This window comes from Nipponia nippon, unplaced genomic scaffold (genome assembly GCF_047370975.1).
Source record: "Nipponia nippon isolate SJK-2023a ecotype South Korea unplaced genomic scaffold, ASM4737097v1 scaffold_9, whole genome shotgun sequence".
Classification (NCBI taxonomy): Eukaryota; Metazoa; Chordata; class Aves; order Pelecaniformes; family Threskiornithidae; genus Nipponia; species Nipponia nippon.
The window spans coordinates 45,742,951-45,758,808 of record NW_028262413.1 but is presented as its reverse complement, the minus strand read 5'-3'; the positions used below and the strand labels follow the sequence as shown (position 1 = coordinate 45,758,808).

Below are 15,858 nucleotides of genomic sequence, written 5' to 3'. Positions count from 1 at the left end.
CTCATACCAGAGACAGAAATTTTAAAAACAAGAAGTGAAGCTGATTTGTACAGTTAACACCATACAGATAAGACTCAGCTGCAAATACTACGAATAAGGTTAAACACAAGCTCTCCTTTGAATTTAACTGAAATATAAAAGAAAAAAATGCAGTTCCCACTCAGATTTGTAAAGCTTATGCTCTTCCATCTGCCCTTAAAAATAATGTCAAGGCTCAAATGATCATTTTCATTTGGTTGAAAATCCGATTTTCCACTGAAAAACAGTCTTCTATGTAGAGTTTCTAACCAGGTTTATTCTGCAAGTCCCTCCCCCATGAAAACTGAGATAAGCCGAATGTCAGCTGAATTGTCTCATGCCACAAATACAGCAGTATTAATGAATTATACCCCATGGAAATCATGTTTTACCAGCAGAGACTTCAGCCTCAAGTGTGTTAAATGTTTTATGTGCTCCACATAACATAAAAGGTTTATGCCCCTTTTCATCAAGCAGGATTAACAATGTCTCACGAAGGCAGTCTGTTGGCCTTCCTCCCCTTTTCTCAGATTGGAAAAATATGAGGTATCCATGTGACATAAGCGATGGACAACCAGCAGTTGCTGGAATGACAACTACCACGCAAAACGCTCCCTCTAGTGATAAGAGAGGGGCAGCACTGGGCCTGGCTGGGACTTGGGGAAGGTAAAGTAAAACATAAAACTGCAGATAAGCAGAGCGAACCATTAGAGGAAAGGGTTGGAAAACGGTGCAAACTATAAAACCCTCCCTGCCACTCGAGTCTTGACAGCCAATGCTTCTACCATCATTAGCCTTCCACTGGCTCGAACCTCCTGTTGGAAGGAGGACCCAGTCCTCCCTTGGCGCCTGGTGTCGAGCTCTCTCCAAGTATCAGCATGGGGCTGTTCAATGACAATGCTTCAAACTTCTCCCCCGAAATATCCCTGAGCGGGGGCGGGAGCAAAAGGAGGCTACACGTTCCAGAATTAGCACCAACTTTGTTCTGTGTGGTCTAGCTGGGTGCTTCATTTTCAGTCAACTGCATCCATGTTACATGTCCCCCACAAACGCAGACAAAGGCCGCTCTCCAGGAGAGCTGAGGGCCTGGCGAGATTATATGCAATGCTTATGTGCATGCTCTGTAGGGGGAAAATTAGTGACTTTCAACTGGCTGTGGCTCTTCATGACTGTAATTCTGGAGATCGCTAGTCCTTGTTTTGCAATTGCCTCTTCTCTCTCATCTCTAACTTCTCCATTTTTGCTGCCTTTCAGGAAGAGAATGGGTGCCTCCAGAAGTGAGACAATGGCAGCAGCAGACAACTTCCTTCAAACCTACTGCTGCAGCATGCAAAAAGGGCTCTGGAGCATTAGATTATACCAGAGGGAAGGAACTGCAGTATCCAGATTGGGCTGCCTCGGTCAGCTCGTGATGTGCAAAAGCTGACCAGAGTCTTATCTGAATACTTCCACCCAGAGAGGGTCAGGTCTCTTCAAGAGAAGCAAACTGGTTTAGAGAACTAAGACATGGCTTGGAGCATGTACGGTTGGTTCCTTTAGAAGGCAACAGACAGGAAAGCTGAGGCCTCTGCTTCTCTTAACACCACACTTCTAGTATATACATTACATTAGCGACTGTGAGCTGCTCCTAGTCTTAAGACCCCTCCACAAACCAAGCAAAGGCCAGTGATAAACGACATGTCCCACCAGCCTAGGTCAAAGACATTCTTTCAAGTCACAAGCCTCCCCGGCTTTCAGCTCTTCCCAGGGAGAAGACAGTTCACTGCTGTTTCTACATAATAATTATTTATAAAATAATTGTAAAACATTATATGTAGGAACACGTTACTGCCCATTTCTCCCCCTTTCCACATCTACTTCTGGAGAGGGCTGGAGCATGAGTACAGCCCTATTCTCTACAACCAAGGAGTAGCCCAAGCCAGGGCTGATCTAGGCATGGGCTTTCACGTTCTAGTTGCTCACCAAACTCCAGCCCTTGGGGGACTGAAAATACCTGCTATTTATTTCTTTTATGAAGGTAAGGCTGAAGAGATATGGATAAGAACGGGCATTATTTAAGGCGACCAAAGCTCGCTAACTTTGAAGACAGACCATCAGCAGAGATTGCACTGACGTCTCCTCTGATGCCGTGTACTGGTGCCTTCACATCCCTCTGCAGCCTCTGAGCCGCGGCACCCAAAGAAATGTGCCCTTGAAGCACCATCTAGTGTTTAATATCTGTCATGGTAGCTCCCACCCACTGGGCTTATTTTTAATGCATTCAGAAAAAACAAGTTTCGGAGACAATAGTCCATAGGATCCATTCTATTTCAGAAGAAACGCCAATTGAAAACAAATGGTTACCAGAAAGCAAAGCCAAATCTGCAGGGATCATTAAAAACAACTGAAGGAGCAAACGACCCTCAGCACTCTTCTCCCAGGCAGGAGCAAGAGGCATCTTTGCAACAGACGCCCACAGTCCAAATTGGACATGGATATGAACCATCACTTCTGCATCCTTCCCACACAGGCCAGCGGTGAAAATCATGAAACTTCTGCACAACGATTTACCTCTGTTTCTATCTCCATGACCCTGAGTTTCACAATCTGGAAGGGAAGCTTAGAGGAAACCCCCAAGTTCTGCTTCGTTTCATGTTGAAACCATGTGAAGCCACAAATTCTGAAGAACTTTGAAGTAAAACTACGGATCTATGATGTCCATTGGCAAGAAATCTTTAAGCTTGTGCAGATTAAATAAAAAGAGAGACGCCAACTAGCATTGTTTAAGGCATTCAAACATGCTATTTTCAGCACAGAAAGACTAATCCTTAATTACACAACACTGGTGTGCCAGATTAAGAAAAAAACACAACTATTTGTGAGCACACTTGAGTACATCTATATTTCAATGGCTGGAGCTTGCAGCTACAGTGCAATGGTTGTCTTCCACACGACACTCCCAAAATCTGAAAACCACAGACATCCAAAGAGTTCTCAGAAGACCTGTGTCAAAAGCTAGATACCATATCACACTGGACGAGGGTCGTCACTCAGGAGGCTACCATATCACACTGGACGAGAGTCTGAATGTAGTCATTCAGGAGGCTACGGGCTGCTCAGCGGCTCTGAGCAATTGCTGTGTTCATCAACTTAAAACAGCAGGTAGTCTCCTACCTTAACCAGGCAGCCACTGCTACGACTTCGAGGCCTGAGTAGGTATTAAGAGAAAGACTGTGAAGTAGGAAGAAATGACACTTACTTCAAGCTGGAAAAGTCCTGGTGGAACTTCTTTTAGCGAGTTCTCAGAAAAATCCACTTCTCTGAGGTGATTTTTCCAGAAAATAGTCAACGCATCAGGTAGGAATTCCAGTGAGTTTCTAGATGCTTTACAACATTTCTGGAAAACATAAAAGAAAAAACACCCACAGAGTAGTAATCATCTCTTTAAATAATGAGGTAGATCAGCTGTCACATGTTTAAGGCATTAATAAATTCATTCTAAGTCATCTCTTTAGATATTTTGATCTAGATAAATTATTGTGCATGCAGGCACATAGGATTTGCAGAGGAGATGCACTCACTTCATTGATAGGCAAATTCTTTGGTGGGCAAAAAGTATTTTTAAAATTATTTTGAATATTATCCCCATTTGCTTTTCAACCATAAACAAACACTTCACCAAAGTATACTGTTCTCCTGCTATCCCTGTAATAATGAGGAATAAAGTCACAGTGATGGGCAGATATAGATGCCTTAGTAAGCCATGGGTTTCGACAAAGTTAACTTTGAATGAAGGCTGAGTGTTCTGTAAAATGATCCTAACAATACTTCTGCTCATATGAACTATAAAGAAAACGAATACATCCATGTAAGACGTGTTTCTAGAAGTCTTCCACCAATGCCATCAACATGGTGATAACAGGGTAGAACCTCAGACTCAATCTGAGACCCATAAATCGCATCAGGCAGGGGCATTTGTACAGAAACAGAAGAGCCTTTTAGCCTAAGATGCCTGACAGTTTTTTAAGCATCACAGAATATTTTTTGCATTGTTTCAACAGCTTTTTCAGCCTCTGACTCTGTCAGAGCAGTTCGACTTACCAAGGGGCAGGCCCAGGGATCTGGAAACACTTTCAGCTGATTTCTGGAAACATTCAGTATGTTTAGGGACTTGAAGCAGTATAGAAAAACCGTTGGAAGTTCCACCAACCTGTTGTCAGAGACGTCAAACTCCTGCAGCTTCCTTAAGCCAATCCAATTAGTTGCTAGAAAACATGAAACATTGCGGACTTGGTGTAAGCATGATAGCAGTCTGATCCAGCAAGATGCTGAATGCTTGCTAGACAAGAACCAAAGGATTTAATGAGTGATAAAAAATAACCAGGCCTTTTCATGTACTCTGGACAAAGGACTGAGAGATGCTAAGCATCTCTAGTTAACACCGGCTTCAAGTGGTTATTATAACAGTTCGGGGTTCTCCCTTACAAATCAGGCCTTGAAATGTAAGCGTAACACTGGACTGTACGTACTGTTTTCCTCGTCAAATAACTTCTCCATATAATTTTTAGCAGCAATGAGTTTTTTAAGGTTTTTAAGATGTAGGAATCCAGAAGGGAGAGTAGAGAGCCTGTTGCTGGATACGTCGACCTCGAGTAACCTGTGAGTACAGAAGATACTCAGTCAGGCATCAATAAAATGCTAGCGAAGACTCCTGTTGCCATAGACATCTATTTTACCAGAACAGCTTTAGGTCTGAATGAAAGCAGCTGGAATGCGCTCTCACAAGGCAAAGCAAAAAAACCCTATTTAGAAAATTAACCCTTCCAGGGAGCAGACAGGAGTGGTCTGGATAGCCAGCAGATCAGATAATAGATAGGAGCCAGCAAATGCCAATCTGAGTCAGCTCAAGGCTTAGACTTAGAGGAGTGTGGCTCACCAGAACGGGAGAAAAGCAGAAGCAACACGAGACAATAGAGCAATAAAAGTCCCTACAATTGTCCTGACAACAAACCTGGAAACACTGAGATTGCAAAAGAGCGAATCTTTAGTTAACCCTTGCAGCAGACGGAAAATAAACCGAGAAGCTCCTGCATACGCTCTTCACTTACGCAGTTTCATACAAGCACAACTGACTCATTTGCACCTGTTCTCCGTATGGGTTCAGTTTGCTGTAGGCATCCAGCGCACACACCTTGTACATATAATTTCGTCGGATGACTGTACGCTGGGTAACTCCGTCAGCTGATTGTCAGCCAGGCTGAGCTTCCTGAGGTTTATCAGGCCCCATGGGATCACGGATGGAAGGGAGACCAGGCAGTTGGCAGAGAGATCAAGCTCAGTTATCTGACAGGAGATATCTATCAGCCAGTCCAGATCCACCCAGGGCAGTTTGAGGTTTGACCAGTTCACACACAAAGCCTGCGTATGTCAAAGAAAGAAGAGAACACCAAGTTAGTAAAATCCCAATTGCTCTCGGCCTGTGTTACACCACTGGGAATCTGGCAGATCAGAGCACAGACCATAAACATTTTACTTTCCAATCTGCTTCTAGGCATTAAACTGGCTCAGAGGCGAAATCATGCCTGGATATCAGCAGTCCCCACCATATAGCTGCTCCTTGATCTCACTCCAAAGACCACCAGCAAGTGCAAGCAGGGGACTTGGACTTCTTTGCCTGTCCATACACCAGCTCCAGTGTGCCCCACAAAGGGTGAGCTGCCCTTGCCTGAAACCAGCGCTCTCCTCCAAGAGCTGCACAGACTCTAACAGTTTGTTCATCCAACAACGTGCAGTGAGTTTCCATGGGGCTGTCCCACAAGACATATTCACACCCTACGTTAGCAGCATGATACGGACAGACCACGGAAACCCATCTTAAATCCAGACTCCGCAGCCCGAACCCCACTTTGTCTCTTGGACGTGGCCTGCACCACTGCTCAGATCTCCAAGGGACTCTGAACACCAACAGAGGCCAGGCAGGTCCAGAGGAGCCCCAGCGGAGCAGTCTGCCTCTGAAATGCTTGTGGATCATTGCTTGTGCATCTGTAGAAAGGACAGGGACAGATCTGCTGAGTGTAGTAATGACTTCTTACAAGGTCTGTTGCTGGAATAATTAACATACGCCCAGGCGCTGCTCTTCCATCTTAAACCTTCCAGTAACAAGCAGCCAAACCGTTCTGGGGAAGTTTTAGGTTTTGCAAAGGAACATCTGGGAAAGGCAAGGGAAGGCAAACACCCTCTTGTAAAGCATTTCTAAACACTAGAACTTTGCTCGGTATCATTTATATCCGAGAGACATGATTTGGCAGTTGCTTCCTTTCTAGATAATGTTCTGCTGCTTTTGACAGTAAGACGAGGAAGTCGTTTTATCCTCTTTTGGAAAAAAAGCAGAAGTTGTGGTGAAAGGCATAACTACTTATTTCAGGCTTCAGCTTAGAAGAAAACACGAACACATAATGGTCATCAATGCAAGTAAACAACCCAAGGCTTAATTTTCAAGATCACCTCACTGCGTTACGATGAGATCTGTGTTCCAAAATACATATTTTTAAAATGTTAGTCCCAAAACGTTTCCATAAGCTCAGTGTTTTTGACATAACTCATCCCAAAGACAGTCTCAATTAAGTGATCATTAATTCTCCACCAGGAGGCAGCAAGGACCCAAAAGCAAATTTAATTTGCTTTCCAGTTCCCAGTATTTAGCTCTTAAGACTTTTAACCACAAATTTAAAATTAAAAGGAATATATTTTGGGGAGGGAGAGAAAGAAAAGGGAAACAAAGGTCTATCTCAAATGCTTATTTGAGACTCAGAACTCCAAGTAATGTAGATCATACAGTTCAAATGTCTAGGAGAACAGAATAAAGGGTAAGCACACACAGTTGCACTTTTTAGAAACTGACAGTAGTCGTACTTCGTGTAGACACAGTGCTTTTCAAGTGTTCACTAGTGAAGCCTCAGGACAGCCCTGCAAATATGAATGGAAATATTATGTCCATTGTACCACTGGGGAAAGCAAAGCAGAGAGCACAAGCTGTTTGTCTAAAGCTACATTCACCGTCATGCCACAAGGCGTCCATATAAAACACAGCAAGCCAGCAGCAACGAGAAATCAAATTAAGCAGAGTAACCACTGCTACTGCAAAATATACAGTACCTAATGGGAGTTACACTGCAAAGCTTTCACACTGGCACTAAACATGTTCTGCTTTACTGTTAGATTTTCCAAGTCTGTATATTTAACAGCTTCCTGCTTACAAACTTGGCTTAAATTCTGTATGTAGTTTTCTGTAATTTTCTCTCACCATTAAGAGCCCAAGAGCTGTTTGCATCACTGGAAAGGGATGTGGTACTGATGCTAAGGGACTGGAAGATCTTCCCAACATGAGGAAACCTCACTGAGAAAAAGCACATTTGTGCTGAGACACTGGATTATTTTCTTCTGGTTCCTTGAATTGCCCCAAGAGCTCCTAAGAGGAGCCAGATCCCTAAGTCCAGACAATGCAGGAAACCAGCTCTACACTACAAACAAAATCCTCAAGTAGTGTTGATATCTGTCTGGCTACTTACATGCACTTCCAGGTCACTACCCTGTTTTATAATATTATTACTCTCTATTTTAGAGAGAAAATTTTCACCTGGTTTAGCTCCCAGCCAAGGTCACCAAAAACTGACTTACAATGGTACTGATGCAAGAGGAGGGAGGAGCGCATGGCTGGGGAGAGGAGGAGCACAGCATCACTGTAGCTCCATCCTAGACCAGCTAAAATTGTCCCTGATAGAAATACAGCTTAATCAGCAAGGAAATTCTCTTACTGATGTCCTTTATACCATATAGTGGTTTATTGTCATGCCAACAAAAGCCTTTTTATGCCAGGACAATTAAACCTACACCATGACTTGTGCTCATACAGAAAAAACCCCATCACCCTCCTACCTAACAGTGCTGGGTAAAATCACATACTCTGCATTAGCAAAACCAAACCCCTTGGCTTAAGAAAGAGCTAAGAAAAGGCCCGATCCCCAACTACATGCGCTTCATGTAGATTTTTAATAGGAATGGCCTTTTCAGGCTAGAAGAGAGAGGTGTAACAAAGATGCAGCAACTGAAAGTATAACACAAGCACAGTCTGCTTAGATATGCGAGAAACGTTTTAACAGGGAATTAGCCATTTTAACAACTAACCTTGGCTGGCAATGCATACTCTGTCCTGATACTTTCTTTCCAGGAATGCCAATTTTTTTCAAAAGCTATGCTGAGACTCAGCCAAAACGGGGGCGGAGGGGGTAAACCAGAATGAACAGGGGAAAATCCAAGCTTTTAGGCAGTAATTCCAGACAACTTGTCTATGGTCTAAAAATGAACTGCTAGTAAGGAAGGGGCTTCCCGCTTACCCGTATTGTTGTCAAGGCACGGGGTACGGAAATACTAACACAGCACTGAGGGTTACAGAAAGGTGGATTTGTCTCAGCCTGCCTATCAGACCCATCAATTATCTCCCGTAACCATCACAAAGACCTTGCTCAGAGGGAGACTAAACCTCAAAAATGAAGCCATGAAGATCAGCCATGCTCTTTCCTCTACTTCCCTTTACAGCTTGCCATCTGCCAACAGAAGGGAATAGCAACACCCTTCACAGAGATCTCAGGCAGTGGCTGAAGCAGCTTTTTACTGATCCCATGCTGCTGGAGCAAGGTGGTAGATCAATCTGGGATGAAGATCTGGGTGCGAGACTAAAGCTACTTTTCACCCTGCAACAAGGAAAACAGTGAAATTACATTCAAAGCTGGCCTCAGCACTGAAGCTGTTAATTATTATCCCATGTATATTATGATCACCAAAGACTAACACTGCATTGGGCAGGACACATAACAAAGATGTCGTCCAGAGGAGATTTACCCTGGAAGTTCAGGACAACTTTCAACAGTATACCGAGATGGAAGTGGTGGCATCCTGGCACTTTCTCCTTTGGCAATGGTATTGCTACAATGGCTGTGGATGCATAGGATCTGCACTATGGCTCAAAAAGGAAACAGTTAAGGAAAATTTTCCTGACTTTTTTTTAAACATCTTTTAGCATCTGATCTAAAGTGGGATGCTCCGTAGCACCTTTCCTAAGATAAGCATCCATGACCAGAGTATTGAACCCCATGAACTATTCACATATTTTACATAAACAAACAGAGGCAAGAAAATTGAGAATGACAGCCAAAAATCTGGGCAAATATTCCATGCAAAAGGCTCTCCACAGGTCCTTCAGTTCCACAGAGGCTGCATGTAACCATGCAGGGATTTGAAATTCTGGCAGTGATGGGAACGAAGGCCTGGAGAACTGGCTTGCTCATTTGGTTTGTTCCACATAGGGGAAAGCAGGTGTTTGTGGTTCAGATCCTGAATTCACACTCCAGAGCCCCATATTTCTTGTGTGACACCAGTCACTGCCTCAGGCTACCCAGACTCTGTTTGCCAGCCCATATAATGGGACAGTAACGTCTCCTCTTCTCCCAGGAAAGCCAGGAGTAAAAACGCACTAGACTCCAACTCCCTCTTTTCTCTTCATGCTTAATTAAACTGTACCCAACAAAGCTGCAATAAAAAAAAAAAATCAGAAAAAAGAACTGATGGTGCTTATCCCCTCCCTCAGTTCCTGCTCTGTTTCAAGATGATGCTCTTTAGAGTGGGCCCAGGTTCCTATTTCAGTACAAAAAAAGTACTTGTACTTGAGTATGCCGACCAATGCAGTAATAATAAGATCTATAGCCTACTTTTAGCGGGTGCAAGCAGGACCATGCTTCTCTGCTGCTTCTCATTTCAGACTGATACGCATCCCTATTTTGCATTTAGATTGCTGTGTATCATTTACCTCAAAAATGCAGAGCCATGGCCTCAGGGTATTTTATGCGATAGAAAGATACCTGCAGAATTCAGATACTGACTTCTAAAACCACAGACAGGATTGTGAAATCCAACACCTGCTATGAACGCTGTGGGGTAGGTGTCCTCATCTCCTAGGCATCTTTTTGAATCTCAGCAGTAAGTGCCTTGCGCTCAGTCCTCCTCCCCATCCAGAGCCAAGGACTGACAGTGCCTCTGCTACCCGAGTGCTGCAAACTGGAGGATCAGCCAAGCCCCTTCATCTGACTTAGGGACAGTGGACCACATTCACCTTGGTGCTACTAACCTGACGTCAGTGGAGTTGCCTTAGGGATTTACTTGGCTCAGCACTCTGCGGTGAAAATGTAATTAAGTGAAAGAAAGCCTGACAGCAATGCCACAAAGAAAGGGGATTGCCTCCCCAACTCGTACTTAATCATCTCCACTATCTCCCCAGAAAACCCCGTTTCTTCGATGCCAAAGGTCTGTGGTGCTGAACTTGCAGAGCCCAGTGATCTGCTCAACGCTTCTCCATTTGGCACTGGCTGGTGAGCTCTGTGCTGAAACGAGAGAGGGACGGTGTTCAGAAGCTGTCAGCTCCTGGCCACAGCCCGACTCTGGGTGGCTTACTGCTCTTCAGAAGGGCAAGGAAAACCTCTGCAGACTCCCCTCTCCTGCCCAGGAAAGAACTTCTCAATACCAGTCCTGAAAACTAAATGGAAATCTTCTACTGCAGTGATGTCAGGGGACGCACTGAGAAAGGCAATGGACTGGAAACTGTGCAGAAGCAAGAAACCCCACTGCTCTTGGGCAAACGATGAACTATAAATACGAAAAATATTTACTTAGATTTGGGACCATTTGGTAAGGTGATTAAAGAAGGCTGTTGTGCATTTCTCCTAAATGACGTGACATGCCCCAACAGAACCTCACTCCTGCTGCAGACAGGATATTCTGAGGACGGTGATCTAATTCCTCCATCAATAATGCTGCTGTGAATCTTGAGTGGAACTACCGCAGATTTCCTTACCAATGGTGATGTAACTGAGATTAGCCAGGCAGTGCATAAAGAAATCAGAGGAGGATCATACACATACATATACATTTGCATGCTTGTGTATAAAATTCTTGGCAAAACATTTCCGAGGGAAAATGCAGCAGTTTAAGCTCTTTTCTGGTCTGTAATGGGAAAAAAATATATCTCACACTGTACACACTGGAAAGTTACATGTATCTCCATGCTGATTACACGTATTGACATCTGGAATCTGTGCCCAGCCACCTTACTGCAGGGGTGGGTTTTGGCATTTGTTACCTGTTCCTGTAAAAAAGGAGCAGTTCCTCTCTTTAGCAAGACAGTGGTTTGCTGTGGGGATAAATTTATGCCAGAAAAAAAAAAAAAAAAAAAAAGGAGAAACAGATATTAGAAAAATGAGACGTAACTCTTGTCTCAGAAAGGGCAGCACTACGCACAGCCCGATAGCTGCCTGGAAGGTGTGGCAGCTAAGCAGAGCTCTCCAACCACATTTTACGCATAGCTGGTAGCATTCACTACTGTGAAATCAATTGGAGGTCAACCGTGCGGTGTTTTCACTCAGAGATAGCACGGATGGGACAAACCCTTTTGAAGTTCTGGGCTCATTCTGAAATGATCGGTGCTCGGTCTGCCCTGTCCAAGAGGAGAGACTTTTTGACATCCAGCTGGCTGCCATACACATCGCAGTCTCTGCACAATCCTTTTTTACCTCCTCCCAGTGCAAAATGCATCACAGCACTTGCACAAGAAGACTTACATTTGTGAACCTCACGAGATATGAAGAAGGCACCAAGGCAGCTTGTTTGCAGCTGCCATGAAGTCATGTTTTAAAAAATTATCAGGGTGTGTGACTATCGCTTCCCAGAGACCTGAGCTTTGCAGACAAACTAGGACAAATCCTCCTGAATTTGGCCCAGTCTGCCCAAATGAATTCAAAGAGAAAGCATTAAATAAATAAACATATCAAAAATAAACAGCTACTAGAAGAATCAAGGTCAAGTTTCTGGGTCTGATTTTTGTTTTTTTCTTTTTCTTTTTTTTAAAACCAGGCCCTTCTGGCAATTAGCTGTTTCAAAACTGCTCTCTTCTTCGCTCAGGGTGTGACAACAGCAAAGCTGAGTCATTTTTACAGCAGCTAAGTTGAATATTGCCAGCAAGTTCACATGGAAAACAGACCTCTTCCCTGTGATTCAAACATTTATTCCAGAGTTTATTCAAGCTGAATTATCCACTTAGTTGGATTTTTTTTTTCTTCTAAAAGGTATGTAGTTTTATCAACTCTTATCCAGAAACATCTAGGATTTAGCTTCCTTTTGCTTACCTGTCAATGACACTAAGAATCCCAAAGGGAGGGCTTTAAATCTGCTGATTGAACCTAATGAAGTGAGGCTCACATATGTGGACTGTAGTCCCTAACATGTTCAGTATTGTTGGGAATCCAGAGAGACGGGGTTTGGGAAGGAAAACAGAGAATGGAGAAGTTTGTAACACTATGAAAACCTCTCTGCTTATTTTTACTTAACACCAAAGCAGAATCAGCACCCTGCAAGGTTATGAGCTGAGCAAACAGATACTCAGCTGGCAATGGGATTCACGCAGACAGACCCTTGATCGAAAAATTTCCCTCACAATTTTTCACTGCACAATTTTTATGACCTGATGAAAACTAACTATTGAAAGCTCAGGGCTCTGATGCTCCTATTCAATGCTTGTTAATCTGCATATCAAAGGGAAAACCAAAAAATGCCTGATAAATAACTTGCTGGGTAACAGTAGAAATAATATGAAATACTACGTGCTTCCCTATAAAGCAGTAACAGTGTGTGCTGTGAGACAGTTTTCAGTTCTGAATAAAGGAGACTTGGATAATAGAGATTAAGAGAACGAAGAATATAGCCTAGTTATACAAAGATACGGGATAATCATGAAATGTAATAATACCCTGCATGAAAACAATGCCACTCGTCTGTAGATCTCCAAGCATCATCATCATGTATTAAGCCTTCCAACAGCTGTGAGATGTGAGGAGTTTCAATCTCCCCATTTTACAGTGGAAGAAATAGAGATGCAAATGAATTACCAAAATTGTCAAAAGGCTGTCAGTGGCTAAGTAGCGAACAGAGTTCTTGCCAGCCTAAAAAGACTTCAATTTGTTGGCCTCTGTGTCCTATCAAAAACCATTTCTGTGGGACAAGCGCAGTTAAACTAATACGATTTGATCACACACGACATTCTCCATGCTCCTCCAGAGAGCCAGATCGGTCCTGACCGAGTGACAGTAAAGGCTACCAGCCATCTTTTCCTAATGAGGATCTGAAGTAGGGAAGATATTTTGAGCAGATATAAGTTTGCTCTACTCATGCTACATGTTAACAAAAAGCCACATGAGCCTATTTGTACGTGCTGTATCTGAGCTATCAGACACAGGGGAAGAGAAGGGTTTACATGCTCAGCTCTGCGCCATGCTAACACTCCAGGACACCACAGAGCTTGCGGCATTACCTTGCCACCAGAATGCACAACAAAAACCTAAATGGAGTGATTATCCTGGGGTCACAGAGGAAGCCTGTGGTAGTGCTTATTTCTCTGGAAGACTTTGAGCACAAAGTCAATGTTTCCTTTCCACAGCATACGCCTGGTTCACACGCTGATGTTAAAATTGCCAAGCGGAAGCTGTCACACACAGTGTCTTGCACAATGATGCCATTTAAAGGCCTAATGTTTTACACCTTGCCATTCGGCACTGGCATGAAAGCCACTTTCACAGCTTGTTCTCTAAATGGGTAGCAAACCACAAGGCTCTTAGTTGAGAAGAAAAATCACAAGCCACATGGTACGTGGAGACAAATATCAATTATTAAAATGATGCTCCTTTAAAAGAACGTCTCTTCAGACAGATAAATGGCTACTTACTGTTTTTGCTGGAGCACTACCTGGTAGTGGGCTCGTCTCAATGAAATACTTCCTCAGAAGGTGTTTGCTGGATTCAGGACTGTCCATCAGGATGTAGGAACAAAAGAAAGCTCCATTCCGTAATAAAAACACGGCTACATCTTCATTCCCTTTAGAGAAAAGCAGATTGTCTGTTCTCTTCTTCTCACGTAAATGAACCAACAAGGAGCTGAACAGAAATCCTGGGAAATAACCACTTCTGAAAAAAGCCATGGGGGTGTGAGAAAAGGGAACTGAACTGTATAAAGACTGTTTCCTCCGGTGACAGGATTTAGTTTGGTCAAACTGAGACAGCAAAGACACTGTGTAAAAGCACTGGTCCAGGCTCTTTCATTTTTCTCTTTTTTTTACCTTGTCTTATTAAACTATACACACAGCTGTACTTTGAAGTGTAAATTATTCAGCCTAAATCAAGCATGTGTGCCAGAGTGTCCATAACAATAATGTTTTTACTTGCAAGGTTTCTATTTTGGAAGGGTCTTTTCCCTAGGAGTCTATAGAGGAAAGTTTAGCCTCTCAGTATTTACAGTAATCTGACTTAAGAAGGCCCTGACTGAAATTTGGCTAAGTCAAAAGATTCAGAGCCAACTGTATTTTAATTTATCCCACTGGAAATCCAGGACAATTCCAGGCAAGCCAGTCCACACTGATACCTTCCTAGATGTGAACAACTCAGCCCATTCTTTAAAAGACATTGCAGAAAAGGGGCGAAGTTTTGAAGCATGCAAATACATACCTGCCTTTATAGCAGCATACAGAGGCAACCGTATAAGAACTGGAAACTCATTCTTCCTGACTGCACAGCTCTCTGGGTCAGCACTGTATGCACGAATTAGGAGTTTTACTACGTCCAAATGTCCCTGCTGGCAGGCTATGGCCAGCATCCAGTTCAGGAGTTGTTGGCAAGTACTAGGACCTACCGAAAAGATACGGCATTTGACTTAGTTGATGTCACCGGGCTGTGACGCGCAAGAGTCATCCACAAATAACGGCTATGCAAAGGGTATAGGGTGAAGCCCCTGAGGGCAAAGGAGCAGACTGCACTGCAAGAGTGTGTTACAGAAGAGCCCTAAGCTGGTCAGGCACCAAGTTTTCAGCTTTGTTTAAATGTTCTTCATTACCTACCCAGCTAATAGGTAAACTTTTTTGACTGTCCCTGATCTAAGTATGCATAAGCTAGCAACAGTGGAAGGTTCTGAGGATGCCTGCTAGGCTACCAGCAAAAAAATCAAATATCTAATCCCAAAAAGAGGTGGCAAGGGATGACCAGGACTGTCTTTTCATCCAGAGGCAACAGGCCTGATCCAACAGATGTTAGATCCAAACATCCAAGATAGTCCACTTCTTCCAAGTTCATGAGAGGGGATACAAAGAATGGGGAAAACCAGCTAACTTTTCATGCTACTGGATGAGTAAACCAAAAATAAATGTTTCAGACAACACAAAATAATTGTTTTAGTTTGTTTCCACTGTAACCTAAAGTCTCCCACAACAAATTTCATTTCCCCTTGAAATATTTCATTTTGGGTGAATTCTTTACTATCAATTCACAGTAAAGTTAGACAAATGTCATTTAAGGCTAAAAACTAAAATACCACGTTCTGATTTCTGTATGAATTTGCTGATGTTTTAGTTATCCCCAAACTGCTTTTTTTTCTGAATTAATGTTTTGCCTGTACAACACTGCTTTCCTCTAGGTGTGCATAATTCTGCGCATGTAACTAAATGCCCATGGCAGGATTATTTCCCTAACAGTAAGCAGTCCTCAAATCTTCCCTCATTCACAGTATCACCTCCATTTACTGTACAAATTCACTTCTCCTTTGAAATGCTTACAGAAACATCCACAAGGCCAAGTTTATACGTCAACTTTTTTTTGCAGTTTCTCCATGTGGAAATTACATCATTCTTTGCATTCTTAACAGCTTGATTAAATCACTCCCCCTCCTGCTGCAAAAAAAAAAACAGGCTCCACTTCAGCTGTAAGCCACAAGAAGCTC

The 15,858-nt window shown here is 43.1% G+C and overlaps 1 protein-coding gene across 2 annotated transcripts in view; it reads right to left on the bottom strand.

Moving 5' to 3' along the window:
* Positions 1-15,858, bottom strand: part of LRRK1 (leucine rich repeat kinase 1) — an 83,106-nt gene that overhangs the window by 41,853 nt on the left and 25,395 nt on the right. For both annotated transcript variants that reach the window (XM_087744430.1, XM_087744431.1), the window contains 6 exons: positions 14,595-14,774; positions 13,820-13,968; positions 5,189-5,415; positions 4,527-4,654; positions 4,099-4,262; positions 3,257-3,394 (listed from right to left, as the gene is read on the bottom strand). In XM_087744430.1, coding sequence (XP_087600556.1) covers positions 3,257-3,394; positions 4,099-4,262; positions 4,527-4,654; positions 5,189-5,415; positions 13,820-13,968; positions 14,595-14,774 — 986 coding nt within the window. The remainder of the gene's footprint in view (positions 1-3,256; positions 3,395-4,098; positions 4,263-4,526; positions 4,655-5,188; positions 5,416-13,819; positions 13,969-14,594; positions 14,775-15,858) is intronic.